This window comes from Vulpes lagopus, chromosome 6 (assembly GCF_018345385.1).
Source record: "Vulpes lagopus strain Blue_001 chromosome 6, ASM1834538v1, whole genome shotgun sequence".
Classification (NCBI taxonomy): Eukaryota; Metazoa; Chordata; class Mammalia; order Carnivora; family Canidae; genus Vulpes; species Vulpes lagopus.
Genome location: NC_054829.1, coordinates 115,368,317 through 115,382,389, shown reverse-complemented (window position 1 = coordinate 115,382,389; position 14,073 = coordinate 115,368,317). Strand labels below are relative to the sequence as shown.

Here is a 14,073-nt window from a genome sequence, read left to right as displayed (position 1 = left end):
CAACACGAAGAGCTAATTAGAGTTTCACCTTAAGTGAAATATGCCCAGTTAGCCTCATCTCTGCCAGTATCGAGTCTACACCCACAAGCCCACTATGTTGAGCTGGGATTACATGAGAGTTAGACTGAACCTGGAGAATGAAGCCAAACCTGTCTGTGGTTGTATAAAGCAAGTGTCAGGTGACTCTCCAGTTTCACCCACTTCCAGTGAACTGACAACATTATCCTCCTCAGGTGTATTTCCCAATCTGTAGCTGCAGCTTGAATTTCCACCCATGTGCACCAGCAGGCCCGGGGACTGCCCAGGATCCACAGAAGCACCCAGTAAGTAAGAGCTTGCATTGTGACATAGAAGTCCTTATATTATCTAATAAATACTAGTATTTTTTTTCCATTTTGGTAGAAATGCTGTCTCTATAATTTGTGCACATACTATTGTCCACAGAAGGAGCCTCTTTCTATCTCAGCCTCAAATTTACAGAGTTGCAGTGGTCAATGTACACTATAATTATCTTTTTTGGGACACGCACTCACAGGACACACATGGATACAAATAAATTAACTGAACAGTATCAAATGGAGCTGTAATTCCTTGAACGAACATACAACATTTTATATGGGCCTTTTTAGATGGCGTACCTGACCCTTCCAAAAGGGCATTTTTGTGTGTAGGGAAAAGCAAAACGAATATAGCAAGTCTGAGAGACGCCTTTTTCGGTTGTAAACTTATATTGAACTACTATGGATATTGGTACATCTGTGCAATATAGTGTTTGACATCTTCCAATTAAAAGGATATTCTTAAAGGATCCAAGAAAAAGTGACCCACTTAAGTTGCTCTCTGTGGCTCTGTCTAGCCAGGCAAAATGAAATGAACAGTGGAGCAATTATTTGTGAGTGGAATTGATTTGGACAGTCAACCTGAATAAGTCAGCACCAAAGCAACCTTCCTTCCTTTCTCCATAGCACTATTTCATCCACCCTCCCCCACTGTCTAGAATACTGGTCTCTACTTTGTGTTTTGGCTACATAGAAGCCTTATACGAAAATAAAATATTGTGTTTTTCTGCATTTTGGAAATGCTCAGACAACTCTCCTACCCCTCAATTTTTATTAACTGTGTTTTTAATTATGCAAAGAATCTTGAGATTTTAACTGGGATTTTTCCTAGCAGAGCACTATGGAGATCATGATTCTCTTGGTTGCCATACTTTTGTATTTGAGTGTGACTCAAAGCCCTTTTCCCAAGGGAGGAGGTAATGACTCTCTGGGTGGCAGAGGGATGTCAGAATTTAATGAGCATCGCTTATTTGACCCTGGTGTGACACAGCACACAGCTGAGAATTTGGTTCTTTTTGTGTTGTTGTCCATTGTCACTTGTGTCTGCTCACCCGTCCCATTTCCTTTTTTCTTTACCTGTTTGCTTACTTTTCAGTCTTTACCAGAAACGTTTCTGGGAATCCCCAAATACAGCTATCATTCCTTAAGTTTCTTTTTCAGAATGTAAAACTAAATTAATATTGTGGGGAACATAAAGAGATAGAAGTTTACTTTGGAGTTAGCTCCTACAGGTTGGGGAAATGGAGAAATATTCTTGTGAAAGGTTAACTGTAAAACCAATGAGTCATGCAAGTTTATCTAGAAGTAAAAATGACTATTTTCTTCAAATTCTCATTTATGGAAAGAAGGCAGAAATTTACCTACTATAAAAGCTCATCAAACTTTCCTGATCAATTATAAGAAGTAAAGTGGTCCAGACCATGTAAAATTATCACCAAATAAAGGTCTGTATTTGAAAAGGTTCCAAGCCATGTACAATGTCCTACATTTTTAAGCAGTATTCAGTTAAAAAGAATCTTGGTATAACAGTAGAATTTAACTCTCGGAGTTCATTTTTAAAGAATATTTCATGTTTTATGCTTATTTCTAAGCCTGAATTAAAGCACAAGCAGTGGTGTTTGTAAAATTACAGTATATTTGCCTTCTTTTGGCAACTCTCCTGGAATCTAAAACTGAGGCTCACGTCACTTATCCTATGTGTTATTTGAGACATCTAAAAATAAACGAGGAGATAAAAAACAGAGGTGATCTCATTTCCTCTTTTAGCTTTTTCATGGACCAAAAGGAGCCAAGAGCCTAGGTGTCTGAGTGGGGGTAAAGTGGGGTCACACTGTACTAACTGCAGCATTTCTTAGTGTCTTGTCAGATAATTGAACTTTAAGGCTACTTTCAGTGGTCTGGCAGCCCTGTAAATGCTCCCTGTTGGCTCATTGGTAGAGACATTTTCCCTGAGTTATTTTCAGTAGGTAATTGATTAATAGAACAAAAGGTCTGTATTCTCTGTGTGTTGGGGGGAAGGAGGAGGTAGGAGTGAGCATTGGGAGCAGGAAGACAGACCATCCTCATGGGCAGGTGAAGCTGAGATTGCTCTCTTCCAAGTGGTTAAATACAGAGGTACTCATCTTGGAACTGTATCTTGAAATGTGGGCCTGTAGCTCATGATTTATTCACAGCAGTTTATCTTACATGTTCCCTGATGTTCAATATCTAGGTGTTCTTAACTGGTGAAGCCTAGAAGAAAATCCCACAAGAAAAATCCAAGTCTGCCCTTACCTCTCACTGCCTCTCTAGTCTAAACCATCTGAACAATCTAGAGAGTACTTTCTGTGGAGGAACAGTAGGAAGGGAAAAAGATCTGCCCTACTTTGCCATTCCTGCCATGTCCGCACCTAATGGCTTAGATTTCTTCCTCATACCAGAGGACGAGGTTTCTGGTACAATGACTAAACTTGTCATTGTTCTCTTGGTCTTTCTGTTGCCTCCTGTGTGAGGACTTTAAACATAGTATTTATTGATGGTAATCTGCTTTGTTTTATTTATGAGCTATAGTAAGCTTTACAGAAGTGTTTATACTTCTGCAGATATCCAAAACACATCTGCTTAAAAAAGAATGCCACAACCCCAAAGTAGGAGAAATTCTGGCCAACACAGAGTGGATGGTGGGGGAGTGTTGGGAGATGGGGATAGTGATGAAGGAGGTAAGAGACATGAACATGATTGGCAACAGGTTTGGATAGAAACGACTTTTGTGTTGCCTGCGTAATAAAAGCCACATAGTATAATTATATTTTTAATATGCCACTATGTTTTGTTTGAAGTCCATATTGCTATAATAATGTTTTATTGTTCCACACAGCCAGACTATCAGTGGTATGCTCCTGACCAGTTTCCGCCAGATGTGCAGCACAAGGCAAATGGTAAGACCACAGCTGTATCGAGCATTCTTTCATGTTTACATTTTAATGGGGTCTTTTTGGGATGTTTACTCAACATACATTCATTTGTACTTGGGGAGGGCCTTCAATAAAGTTGTGTTGCATACACAACTCTAATTTGATGCACCTGGGGTTAACTTGAACTCCTTAAGAAAAAAGAAAATGTTCAATGCAGAATTGCGGGATCTCAGCTCTGGCTTCTGCTCCTATTCCAGTCTCAGAGTCAGTATTCCATCTGGGGCTAGAAATGAAAACTTCAAGTAGAGCTATACTGTAACAACAACAACAAAGCTCTGGGATTCCACTACAAAGGGCAGATGCACATCCACTATTCCAGGTTGAGTTTGCTAGACAGATGTTTTAAATGTCACTGGCAGACAGACAGAGGAAACCAAAGACTCAGAACTGTATTCCCTAATGACTAAATGTCAGACTCCAAGTTTAGGCCAAGGTAGCCCACAACACCCGCTTCTAAGTATGCTGGGGAAAAAAAAAAAAAAAACAAACCTAAAAATTCACTGATAAAGTACTCACAACTAAGTACTCTTTTATCTTATTTTTCTTTGGTTTACCATTCTTCTCTTCTTTCCAGAATCTGCTATACTCTCTACTGCTTTGTTTCTGTGGTCTCATGAGGCCACCCAGGAATGGACTATAACCACAATCCCACCTCTATTCTCATCACATATGATCAAAAGTCAGCCATGTCTGCTCCATGTTTAAAAATCTTATATGACACACACCTGTGACTGTATGTTGTTAATTTCCAGAGATTTTAATCTATCTAGAAAAGCTGAAGATGAGCCATATTCCAATTTCAGGCCATTCTCGAAACTTGATCTCATTTAGTTCAGATCTGAGATCATAGAATTCTAGATTTTACTACAAGGAGCCCATTATGGAGAGGAAATAGAAAACCAGGGGTAACACATGTAGTTTTGCAAGTTATGTACTTCACAAGTCCAAGGAATTCTTCATGGTAGTCTGTGTAAATGGAGCCTCGTAGGGTTGTGCAATACACAACCTGGACAGCTATACACAGCAGCACTAGGAGTGGCAAAGGCCTAGTTTACAGAAACATTATAGAGAAGAAAGATAAAAAGTGAGAACTCTATTAAAGAATGTCTAGGCATTTATCAGAAAACTGTAAGATTCTTTTTTTCTTTTCTTTCTACTATGAATATAACCATTGGTTTTAATGAAGTTCTTGGGTTCCAGCCATAATAGAGAGCTTTTATTAGAAAGGCATACTATTAACCATAATAATTGTTGCAAAATGCCTGTGTTTTTGAAATCCATTGTTATATAATAGCTGAGCTGCCACCCAGTAATAATTTTCCACTTCATATTAGGTTGGTCTGGAATGAATATTAAAGATATTTTCTCCCTGATTTGGAGCTTAATCACTAAAAAATATAATTATGCAGTAGAGAATTTAGTGATAACATAAAGATGTTTATGCATCACTATGAGGTTCTTCTTGGACCAGTGTAATAGAAGCTAATAATTATATAAAGTAGAAATGAATTGTGATAACCTTCATAAACTAAATAAAATATGCAGAAATAGAATATGATAGTCAGTGTATATGACCCACTGATTTTTGTCTACTTGGGAAGAAACACAGTGAAGTTTGTGGTGTGTAAACATGCTGTGTAACAGTCTACAGATGTAAAATTGCAATAAAAAATAAACCTCTATTATGTAGCAACCTGAGTATTTTAAGATATTGTTTTAATCCTCACAACAATGCTATAAAATAGATTTTATTATATTATACCATTTTACAGTTGAGGAAAATGAGGCTTGAGAATTTAAGTAACATGCCTAAATCACACAGTTGGTAAAATTTGATCCTGGGGTTAGATTCCAGAGGTCCAGGTCTTCAAAACCTATGCTTTGAATCACATCCTATAGAGCCCTCGAAAACCTACCCCTCTCACTATATTAGAATTTTCTACAATAACAGATATATAATGAGAATGGGGGATTTAACTTGGATAATTATATGACTAGATTCTAACCCTCAATAATCTTTTCTTCCTATGAAATCATAGCATATATTATTTGGGCTACTTATTTGGTATTTTGAATATCACAGGTAAAGGACAAAGTACTACATAAGATTAAGCTTGTAATAAATATGCTATGGATGAATTCATTCTTGGGCATCCCTGGTAGAAACTGATGGGATATGTTGCCATTTGAACCCTTTCCTTCTTCCTACCAACACAGCTCTGCAGCTGACTGCGGCTTGTCTGAAGCAGGGAAGAGGGCTGATCATGGCTAGGGGACCACTGTAGAAGGAAATTCCTTACTCAGTAATCTACCTGTTTTTGATTACTATTTCTCCTCTTCTAGCTTCCAAAGCTGACGCTATTTCAAGGTTCCAACCAGTTCATAAAAATTGACAAAAGCTCTGAAATCACCCCTGTCAAAAGAATCTCTCATGTGCCATTATTTAATTTCGGTGGATTCTTCTTCTATCTCATTTAATTGAAAAGCTCCTTTTGATTTGTACATCCAACAAAATTGCTCAGAATCCATAAAAGTAACTTTGTGATATTATTAAATATGAATTGAGATCTTTTTATTATACAGACATTTATGTTATGATACTACTCATTGTCTTATTATTTGGCTAATATATTTACCTTTCACTATTTAGGAATATACTGCTAGCCATCATACCCTGTGTTTTGGGCTTTAAAAACCCAAACTCAAACAACGGAAGAAAAAATTAGTGGAAAAATTAGGCTCTGTTTCTGATAAATTATAAACAGAAAGTTTTTTTAAAACTCTTATAAGTTTTATTCATATAGTAAGTCCTGAAGTATTTTACTTGTATTTAAATGAAATGACCCTTTCATAAATATGGATATTAAAATGAATATTAATTTGTATGTGTGCTTTATACATTGTCCTAGCTCTCAGTTTTTATTAATTTCCCATGACTCCTGACAAATTTTACTTTTCTGATCCCAATATATATAGCACATTATATTTTGATCCTAGTATCTATCCTTATAATTTTTCCTTTTATGGTAATCTAACCTGAGATAATGGCGCTGACAACTATACATGAAGGTTACTTGTGATTTTTAAAAGGTACAGTGGGTAATGAGTGATTAAATTGCTATAATACCACTAGATCCTCCTTTAATATTCCTAGAGCCTGAAGCAAGAATATGTGGAGAGCTGCATACTTGAGGCTAAATATTTAAATGTCATGAATCAAGCATAGAAGTTATTATAGACTATCCCCCTATTGATAAATATACCTAGAAGGGCAGAGTAAAATTTTAAAATGCTCACATTCCAACCAGTTCTGTTCCAAGACACAGTGGCACAGGAAGACCTGAGCCATGGCCCACCCCCTTCTCTTCTCATCTTTCGACTGGGCGGGATCTGAAGTGTGAATTTGAGTGTAGCCCAGTTGGCACATCCCAACTTCATCCATATACCCCTCCTTATGCTACAAACAGCACCCCTTGATTTCAGGCCTGATAAAGACGACCACATGAGGCCTAGAAGCAGAAACAGGGTGACTTGGGCAAGACTTTTGGGGTCTGCATGTGAGTACCAAGAGCTTGTTCTAGAAGAAGGCAGACTCATACTGGAGGGGAAGGTGGCTGGAGGAGGGTCAGAGCAGGGTCCTCTTAAAGTAGGGACCTAATGAAAGCTTGCTGGCCAAAGATTAAAGTCAATAGTTACTGAGTACTACTAAACAATCTTTGGGTCAACTAATTTTCAGCTTTGCTCTCAGTTACTATCTCTGGTTATTTTATTTTATTTTATTATTTTATTTTATTTTTTAAAACTTTATTTATTTTTTTAGTCTACGATAGTCACAGAGAGAGAGAGAGAGAGAGAGAGAGAGGCAGAGACACAGGCAGAGGGAGAAGCAGGCTCCATGCATCGGGAGCCCGACGTGGGATTCGATCCCGGGTCTCCAGGATTGCGCCCTGGGCCAAAAGCAGGCGCCAAACCGCTGCGCCACCCAGGGATCCCATCTCTGGTTATTTTAGAATGCTTTGCAGACACAATGGAAATTAACTCCTCTTTCAAACACTGAAGATTTAAAGAAAGGTTTTCAAGACATTTAAGACTTACTTGGCTTTCTCTTTGCACAGCACTAAGTAATGGTATTTTTATATATCGAAGCCTACAGATGTTAAGGGGTTACAGTTTCTGTTTAGAAACATGGTGATTTTATGAAGAACATTTTAATCTCATTTAATCTGTTATCAGAATGGGATGCAAAATGACTTCCATGTTTCTAGGACAATTATGGCATAGTAGAATTAGTAGAACGTTGAAAGCATGTTGTTTTATTTCTTCCTTTGTGAAATGTCAAAAGGCTACGTTTTCTAACTATATGGCACGCCAGTCACCTCTCTACCTTCCAGACTTTTCATATGGTGCAGAATTGAACTTCATCTAATGAGCTAGAGATCAAGTCTTACATATTTGGAAAGACATGAAATGTAGGCATGTGAGAGTATGTTGTGAGCAAACATAATTATTTCTTTACAATATAGAAGATCAAAGCCCAACTATTATAATTGGCCTTTACTAGTGTCTAGTAATAACTAATTAACTGAATACTGACTGAATTCATTTCCTAGGGCTACCATAACCAAGTATCAAAAATGAGGTGGCTTGAAAACAGCAGAAATTTATCCTCTCACACTCTGGAAGCTAGAAATCTGAAATCCAGGTGTTGGCAGGGTCATACTCCCTCCAGAGCCTCTAGGAAAGGCTCCTTCCTTGCCTCTTTTTGCATCTAGTAGCACCAGATGTTCTTTGGCTTGTGGTAGCACAGCTCCAATCTCTGCCTCACTCTTCACATGGCCATCTTCCCTCGTGTCTGCGTCTGTGTCCAAAGTTTCATCTTCTTATAGGGACTCCAGTCGCATTGGATTAGGCTAATCTGGTATAATCTCATGTTAACCTGATTATGTGTGCAAAGTCCTATTTCCAAATGAGGTCACATTCACAGGTACCAGGCGTTAAGACATACACATATCTTTTGATGGGAGGGGACACAATTCAACCCATAACACTAATCACATGCCAGAAACTATTTTAGGTGCCGTATATATTTATATATAATCTCATCAAAACCTTATAGCAACTCTATGAGATGAGTACTACTGATGCTCCAGTTTTAAAATTATGGAAACTTAAGAACAGAAGATAATGTCACCTGTCCAAGTCCATGTAGCTGGTTATTGGCTAGAACATAAACAAGCCAGGCAGTCTACCTCCAAAGCCCACACTGTAACCACTAAGCAATATACAACCTATGCTATACATTAAAATATAAGAGTGTCATCATTTACATGTATTTTATTTAAGTAAATTCTAATGGCCCTATCCTGAAAGCCAGAATCTTTGTTTCTAAGTTTGTGTCTGTTTATAACTATCTTTATTTTTTTTTAAGATTTTAGTTATTTATTCATGAGAAACACAGAGAGAGAGGCAGAGACACAGGAAGAGGGAGAAGCAGGATCCCCACAAGCAGCCTGATGTGGGACTGAATCCCAAACCCTGGGATCACATCCTAAGCCAAAGGCAGATGCTCAACCGCTGAGCCACCCAAGAGTCCCAATAACTGTCTTTATAACTGAACATTACAAATAATTTTACATTGGTAAAATGGCAGGACTAGTTGGATTTTTTTCAGCACCTGGTAGTATGAGGAGATACAGGAGCCAGTGTAAATAGCAGAAGCTACTTAAGAGATGTAAGAAACAGACGAAACTTAGAGACTATACTTGTGTGATTTTCAATACAGATGGATAAAATATTAAGAATATTTTTTCTTTTATAAAATACATTAATTATCTTACCATCAGTTAATAAAAATATTAGTCAAAAGAGACAGATAGTTTTATGCCTATTTCTAGATTTTTAGAGAAGAGCTGCAGGAGAAATGCATCCTCACCTTATAATGCTAAAAAGATTGGCTTATTGGTAAACTAAGAGATTTTGCTAAGGGAATATTAAATAAAATGTAAATGTATATTTATATGTATAAGAACATATGAAAATATAGGTAGCAGATATATTCCTAAGCAGACATCTATTGATAAGCAAAGACTAAACATCCTGATTAACATTCTATGTAGATTGTGGTTCTATAGATAGATAGAGCCTAGATGAGAAAAATGCAGGCAATAAGGCCAGACTATTCACATTTCCACTAGGTGGATAAAATCACAGTATTTCTCTTAAGTGGAAGATAAAAATCTGTAGGGAAACGAGGTTTCTATTACATATTTCATCCCAAGTGGGAAAAATGTTTATTTACCTACATTTCCTTACTATTGATGCATAAGCATCCACATTCTGAGGTGAGTGGGCATGTAGAGAGCACGGTCCCCCTTGAACCCTTCTGCTGTACCCTAAGAGGGGACTTCAGATTCCAACAGTCCCTGATGGCCTCTGACACCAAGATCTCTGGGTCCTGTTCAGATCACTTTAGTCACATGGTACTTAACCTGCACTTTTGTGAACATAAAAGCATAGAGTGCTTTTTTTTTTACACACACCATTAATAAATAATAAGGCACATGATTAGTGAGTGGAATTCTTTACCAACCAATTAGGCAAATCGGACTGTGTCTAGCACCACAAGAACCCACAACTCCCTAGTGGTACTTCTCTTGCCCTGCCATTAGAACCGTGCAGCCAAGTCTGATGACAGAAATCTCTTCCCATATTCACTACACAGGGGGACACTCTGCCTTCCCTTCAAGGAACTGAAACCTTTTTTTGCTTTTGTTCACATTTCCATTCTGCCATGGATTACCTCGTGGGTCACAACTTCTCTCTGTCTAAAACATGGGGATAATGACCTTTACCTCTCTACCTATTTCACAAGAGTGCTTTTTTAAAAAAAAAATATTTTATTTATTTATTCATGATAGACATAAAGAGAGAGAGGCAGAGACACAGGCAGAGGGAGAAGCAGGCTCCATGCCGGGAGCCTGACACGGGACTCGATCCCGGGACTCCAGGATCGTGCCCCCGGCCAAAGGCAGGTGCTAAACCGCCAAGCCACCCATGGATCCCCACAAGAGTGCTTTAAGAGCTACAGAGGAATTAACTTTTCTTGATGTGTTAAGATACATATGGGTAGATATCATAAATGGATTAAATCTAAACTTTAGACTTTAGACCTGTGGATTATGCTTCTGGATCCAAATTTATGCTCTCACCATATTAGATACCTTTTTATCTTAATGGCCACCATTCTTAGAAGAGTATTTTTTTTAAGCCAGGAAGGGAAACTGTCAGTTACTTTAAATGTTTGTGTATCTAAAATACCAAATACAGCGCAGCAGGTATAAAACATTTTACATATTCTAAATTGCTATCATGAATAGGAAAATACCTTATTCTTGAAATTTATTTTATCTGTCATCATGAGTAGATATCCAATTTTGTCTTCCCGATAGTGCTCATTTGTGGCATTCTATCCCACTCTCATTGAAATGTATGATGTTTTCATATTGGTTTTCATGGCACATTAACACATCTTAAGCCCTGGGATCTTTTCTATTGCTTTGGCAATAATGTACCCTTCACCGTACTTAAAGTAGTTTATGTCGTAGTTATCTTTCTGTGGACGAAGTACTAAGCCTAATAGTCACATATATGACTTACCTTCATAAGTAAATGCCTCAGCCACCAAAATGCCAGCAAAGATAAGAAGTAGCACAGAATATTCCTCTTCAGGCATGAGTAGAACTAGGCCACAGCTGATTTCACAAAGTGGTAAGCATATGTCAACGCTTAAAATAATAACCCTCCATTTCCCGCCTCTTTATTTCTCGGTGTAAACTTGTGGGAGCTTATGAATAAAATATTTCTTTTTTTTTTTTTTTGCTAGCCTCAAAATTTATGTTAGCCCTGAGCCAGAAGAAGAGAAATGAATTTTTAATTTTTAATCTGAAACATTTTCCTGCTCTTTTTCATAGGTTTCTCTTCAGAAAAGAAAGTCAAACAGTAGAAGTACACACAAGTGGAGGAGCATACGGGCAAAGGGAGAGCTTGGCTGAGGACTCTCATTTTTCTTTTTGCTGGTGGCTTGTGTCTGCACAACTGCACATCATCAGCTCCGTTATTTGTGCACAGTGACCGTTATTTGGCATGGATAAAGGAAAAGACTTGTGACAGCTAAGATCCTGATCAAGTCTGAGAAGCCAATATTACAAACCAAACACAACTTCCAGTTTCCTCGAAATGAGATTTGGCAGATGAATTATGTACCATTATTTGAAACTTTCTTCAGCACATTGCTGTTGGATTTACAGAGACTATTTCATGATTTCAGCAACTTCACTTTTGGTGCAGTGATGTTCTATGTTGATTGAAATATTTATTCCCTGGGGGAAAAGTTTCAGCAGTTGTAAATGTGTAACATGGCTCCCATTGTTTTTGTAGGGCTTGGTTCTTTAGCCAGTTTGACTAGATACTGTGTTCATGATTGTTGGCCTTGGTGAACCTATGGATAGGGCCGAGGAGGCGTATATACTTCCTTAAACTAAATGAATGGTTCAGTCTGAATAAAGTGTTCACCTCAAAACTATGCTCTGAACAGATCATTCCTCTAACGTGGTGAGAAATTGTGAGCCTCCTTCATTTTTAGGTGGAATAGATTATGAAAGATAAAACCATAGTCTGATGATGATGGCTTCCTGCATTCATATGTGCTTACAGTAGTAGTTTGGAGACACATGGATTTGTGGTGAAATCTGCTTTTTCTTCCTATGGATTTGAGTAATTATTGATGAATAACACAGCTGACTCCTCAAACTTATGGAAGTGAAAAATGAAATTTTTCATTCATTTCAATATCCAAATTGTATTGCAATTAAATTATAGTGACATGACAGACGTCTAAAGACTAAGCAGATTTAAAAGTATTATGTTCATCCATTTAATATGGTTTCTGCTAGGACCAACTGGAGATCCTCTTTGTGAGGAGATGTATAGCAGGAGTGTGAGATCCACAGCTATCTGTAATCCTGCAAGCACCTAAAGAAAACCAGGAGCATCTGCTGAACCTACAGTCAAACAAAGCAATCCAACATACTGCTGAAACTATCTAGCTCCAGCCTCCAGAAGTTATACTACTTAATTCCAGCTCAGACTCTTTTCCTTTCTCAACTTCTGAGTATACTTGCAGCTTTGTGTAACAGGAAGGTGAACCAGCCTTAGAAAGTTAAATACTTTCAGCCTCAGTCTGGCTACTCGAAAGATAATTCCTGAGAAAGAATTATCCTTCTGTTACATTAATTCTCTAAAGCTTTGTTTTTGCTGCTACTTATTAAAGAGACAAATCATTCTTGAGCAATACTTCAGCGTAAGTGAATCAGAAAAACAATGGGGTTTACAAGTCAGTTTCATCAAAACTTTTTTTTAAATTTCCATTTCTTCAGATTAGTGGAAAAGCCATTGCAATAACAACTTCTAGTGGTGGATTCAGTTTGCCAACTGAGATGTGCCTACTGGAATAAAAACAACATACATACAAGAAGTACCCTTTGATGGACTCATTCTAGGTCAATCCAACAGCAATAAAACATGATTTAACCATCCTATTACTATTACTGAAGTCATCCTATTATTAATTAGCAAGTTGGCAAACACTGGCAAGATTATGCAAATGCTAATGTAATGGGAAAAACTCCAATTTAAGTGAGACCTAATTTAATTTGAATTCCCAGTGGGTGACTGCAAATGTGGGAAGAGGACCCCTTGATCAGAGTGCAACATAAGACAGAATTTCTACAAGAAGACAGATTTCTACAGCTCTGGCCCAAGAGCCAGCCAGTCCCTCCTGTGTCCCTTTCCCCAAATCATTTGTTTGGGGACTTCTGTCTCAGCGCATTGTAAGGGTGATCCTCAGCTGTGGCACTTGCTTCATTATCACACACAAATTGTGGAAATTATGTGAGGAATAGCTGTGTCCCTTTGAAAGGAGAGGAAGTCATATCACACAGTCTCTTTTATCTAGGAAATGTAAGTCCCAGGCACATTTTAAGTTTTTGATGATCATGGAGAATTTTATCTTGAAGGCATCACATGAAGAAAAAGGTGTATTCACCTTGTCTTGGTTGTGACGTGGAGTCAAAAAGAACTGGTTAAATTTGGGAGTTAGGCCAACTTCTATTGCTACTAGCGTATATTTTTTTTCTCTATTTTACTTATCAACAAAAAGATATTTCAGGCTAAATTGCTAATATTATTAAGCATGAACATACTTCCAGGTGATTTTCTTTAGTTTCTTTACTGAGGTCTATCACTTAACGTTAAAGTGCATTACGTGGTATAAGTATGGGTCTGGATGGTTGCTCTCATGTATCAATACTTTTAATGTAGCTCGGTCACTGGTGAAATCAAATCTGAAAGACATATGACTTCCCTACTCAATAATTCAATGTAACAATTTATATTTTATTTATTTTATTATTTTATTTTAATATGGAGCACTTCACCAATTTGTGTGTTATCCCTACTCAGGGGCCACTTTAATCTTCTCTGTATCATTCTAATTTAGTATATGTGCTGCCTAAGTGAGCACAAAAATCATTAAATGAATACCCACTTATTTTCAAAAATGTCTAGGCAGCATAAAATATCACACACTGCCTCTGTCTCTATGTACTATTTTTGGTTGAGTCCATATTTGGAGGGGAGGGCAGAGTGATTTAGCACCTTTTATTCTTCCCTTTGCCCCTTTTTCATTTTTGCCATTTTTCTTTCCATCTTCCCAGGGACCCCGA

At 37.6% G+C, this 14,073-nt stretch overlaps 1 protein-coding gene and 1 non-coding gene across 3 annotated transcripts in view; one reads left to right on the top strand and one right to left on the bottom strand.

Moving 5' to 3' along the window:
* The window catches only part of TNIP3 (TNFAIP3 interacting protein 3), a 51,293-nt gene extending 39,423 nt beyond the window's left edge, over nt 1-11,870 (top strand). For both annotated transcript variants that reach the window (XM_041760130.1, XM_041760131.1), the window contains exons 10-12: nt 234-323; nt 3,196-3,256; nt 11,263-11,870. In XM_041760130.1, the coding sequence (XP_041616064.1) occupies nt 234-323; nt 3,196-3,256; nt 11,263-11,294 (183 nt within the window). In that variant the 3' untranslated portion in view covers nt 11,295-11,870. The remainder of the gene's footprint in view (nt 1-233; nt 324-3,195; nt 3,257-11,262) is intronic.
* Nucleotides 11,871-13,765: 1,895 nt separating this feature from the next.
* Nucleotides 13,766-13,871, bottom strand: LOC121494008. Its single transcript, XR_005988656.1, has one exon. It is a non-coding gene; the product is annotated as a U6 spliceosomal RNA (small nuclear RNA).
* Nucleotides 13,872-14,073: the final 202 nt, after the last annotated feature.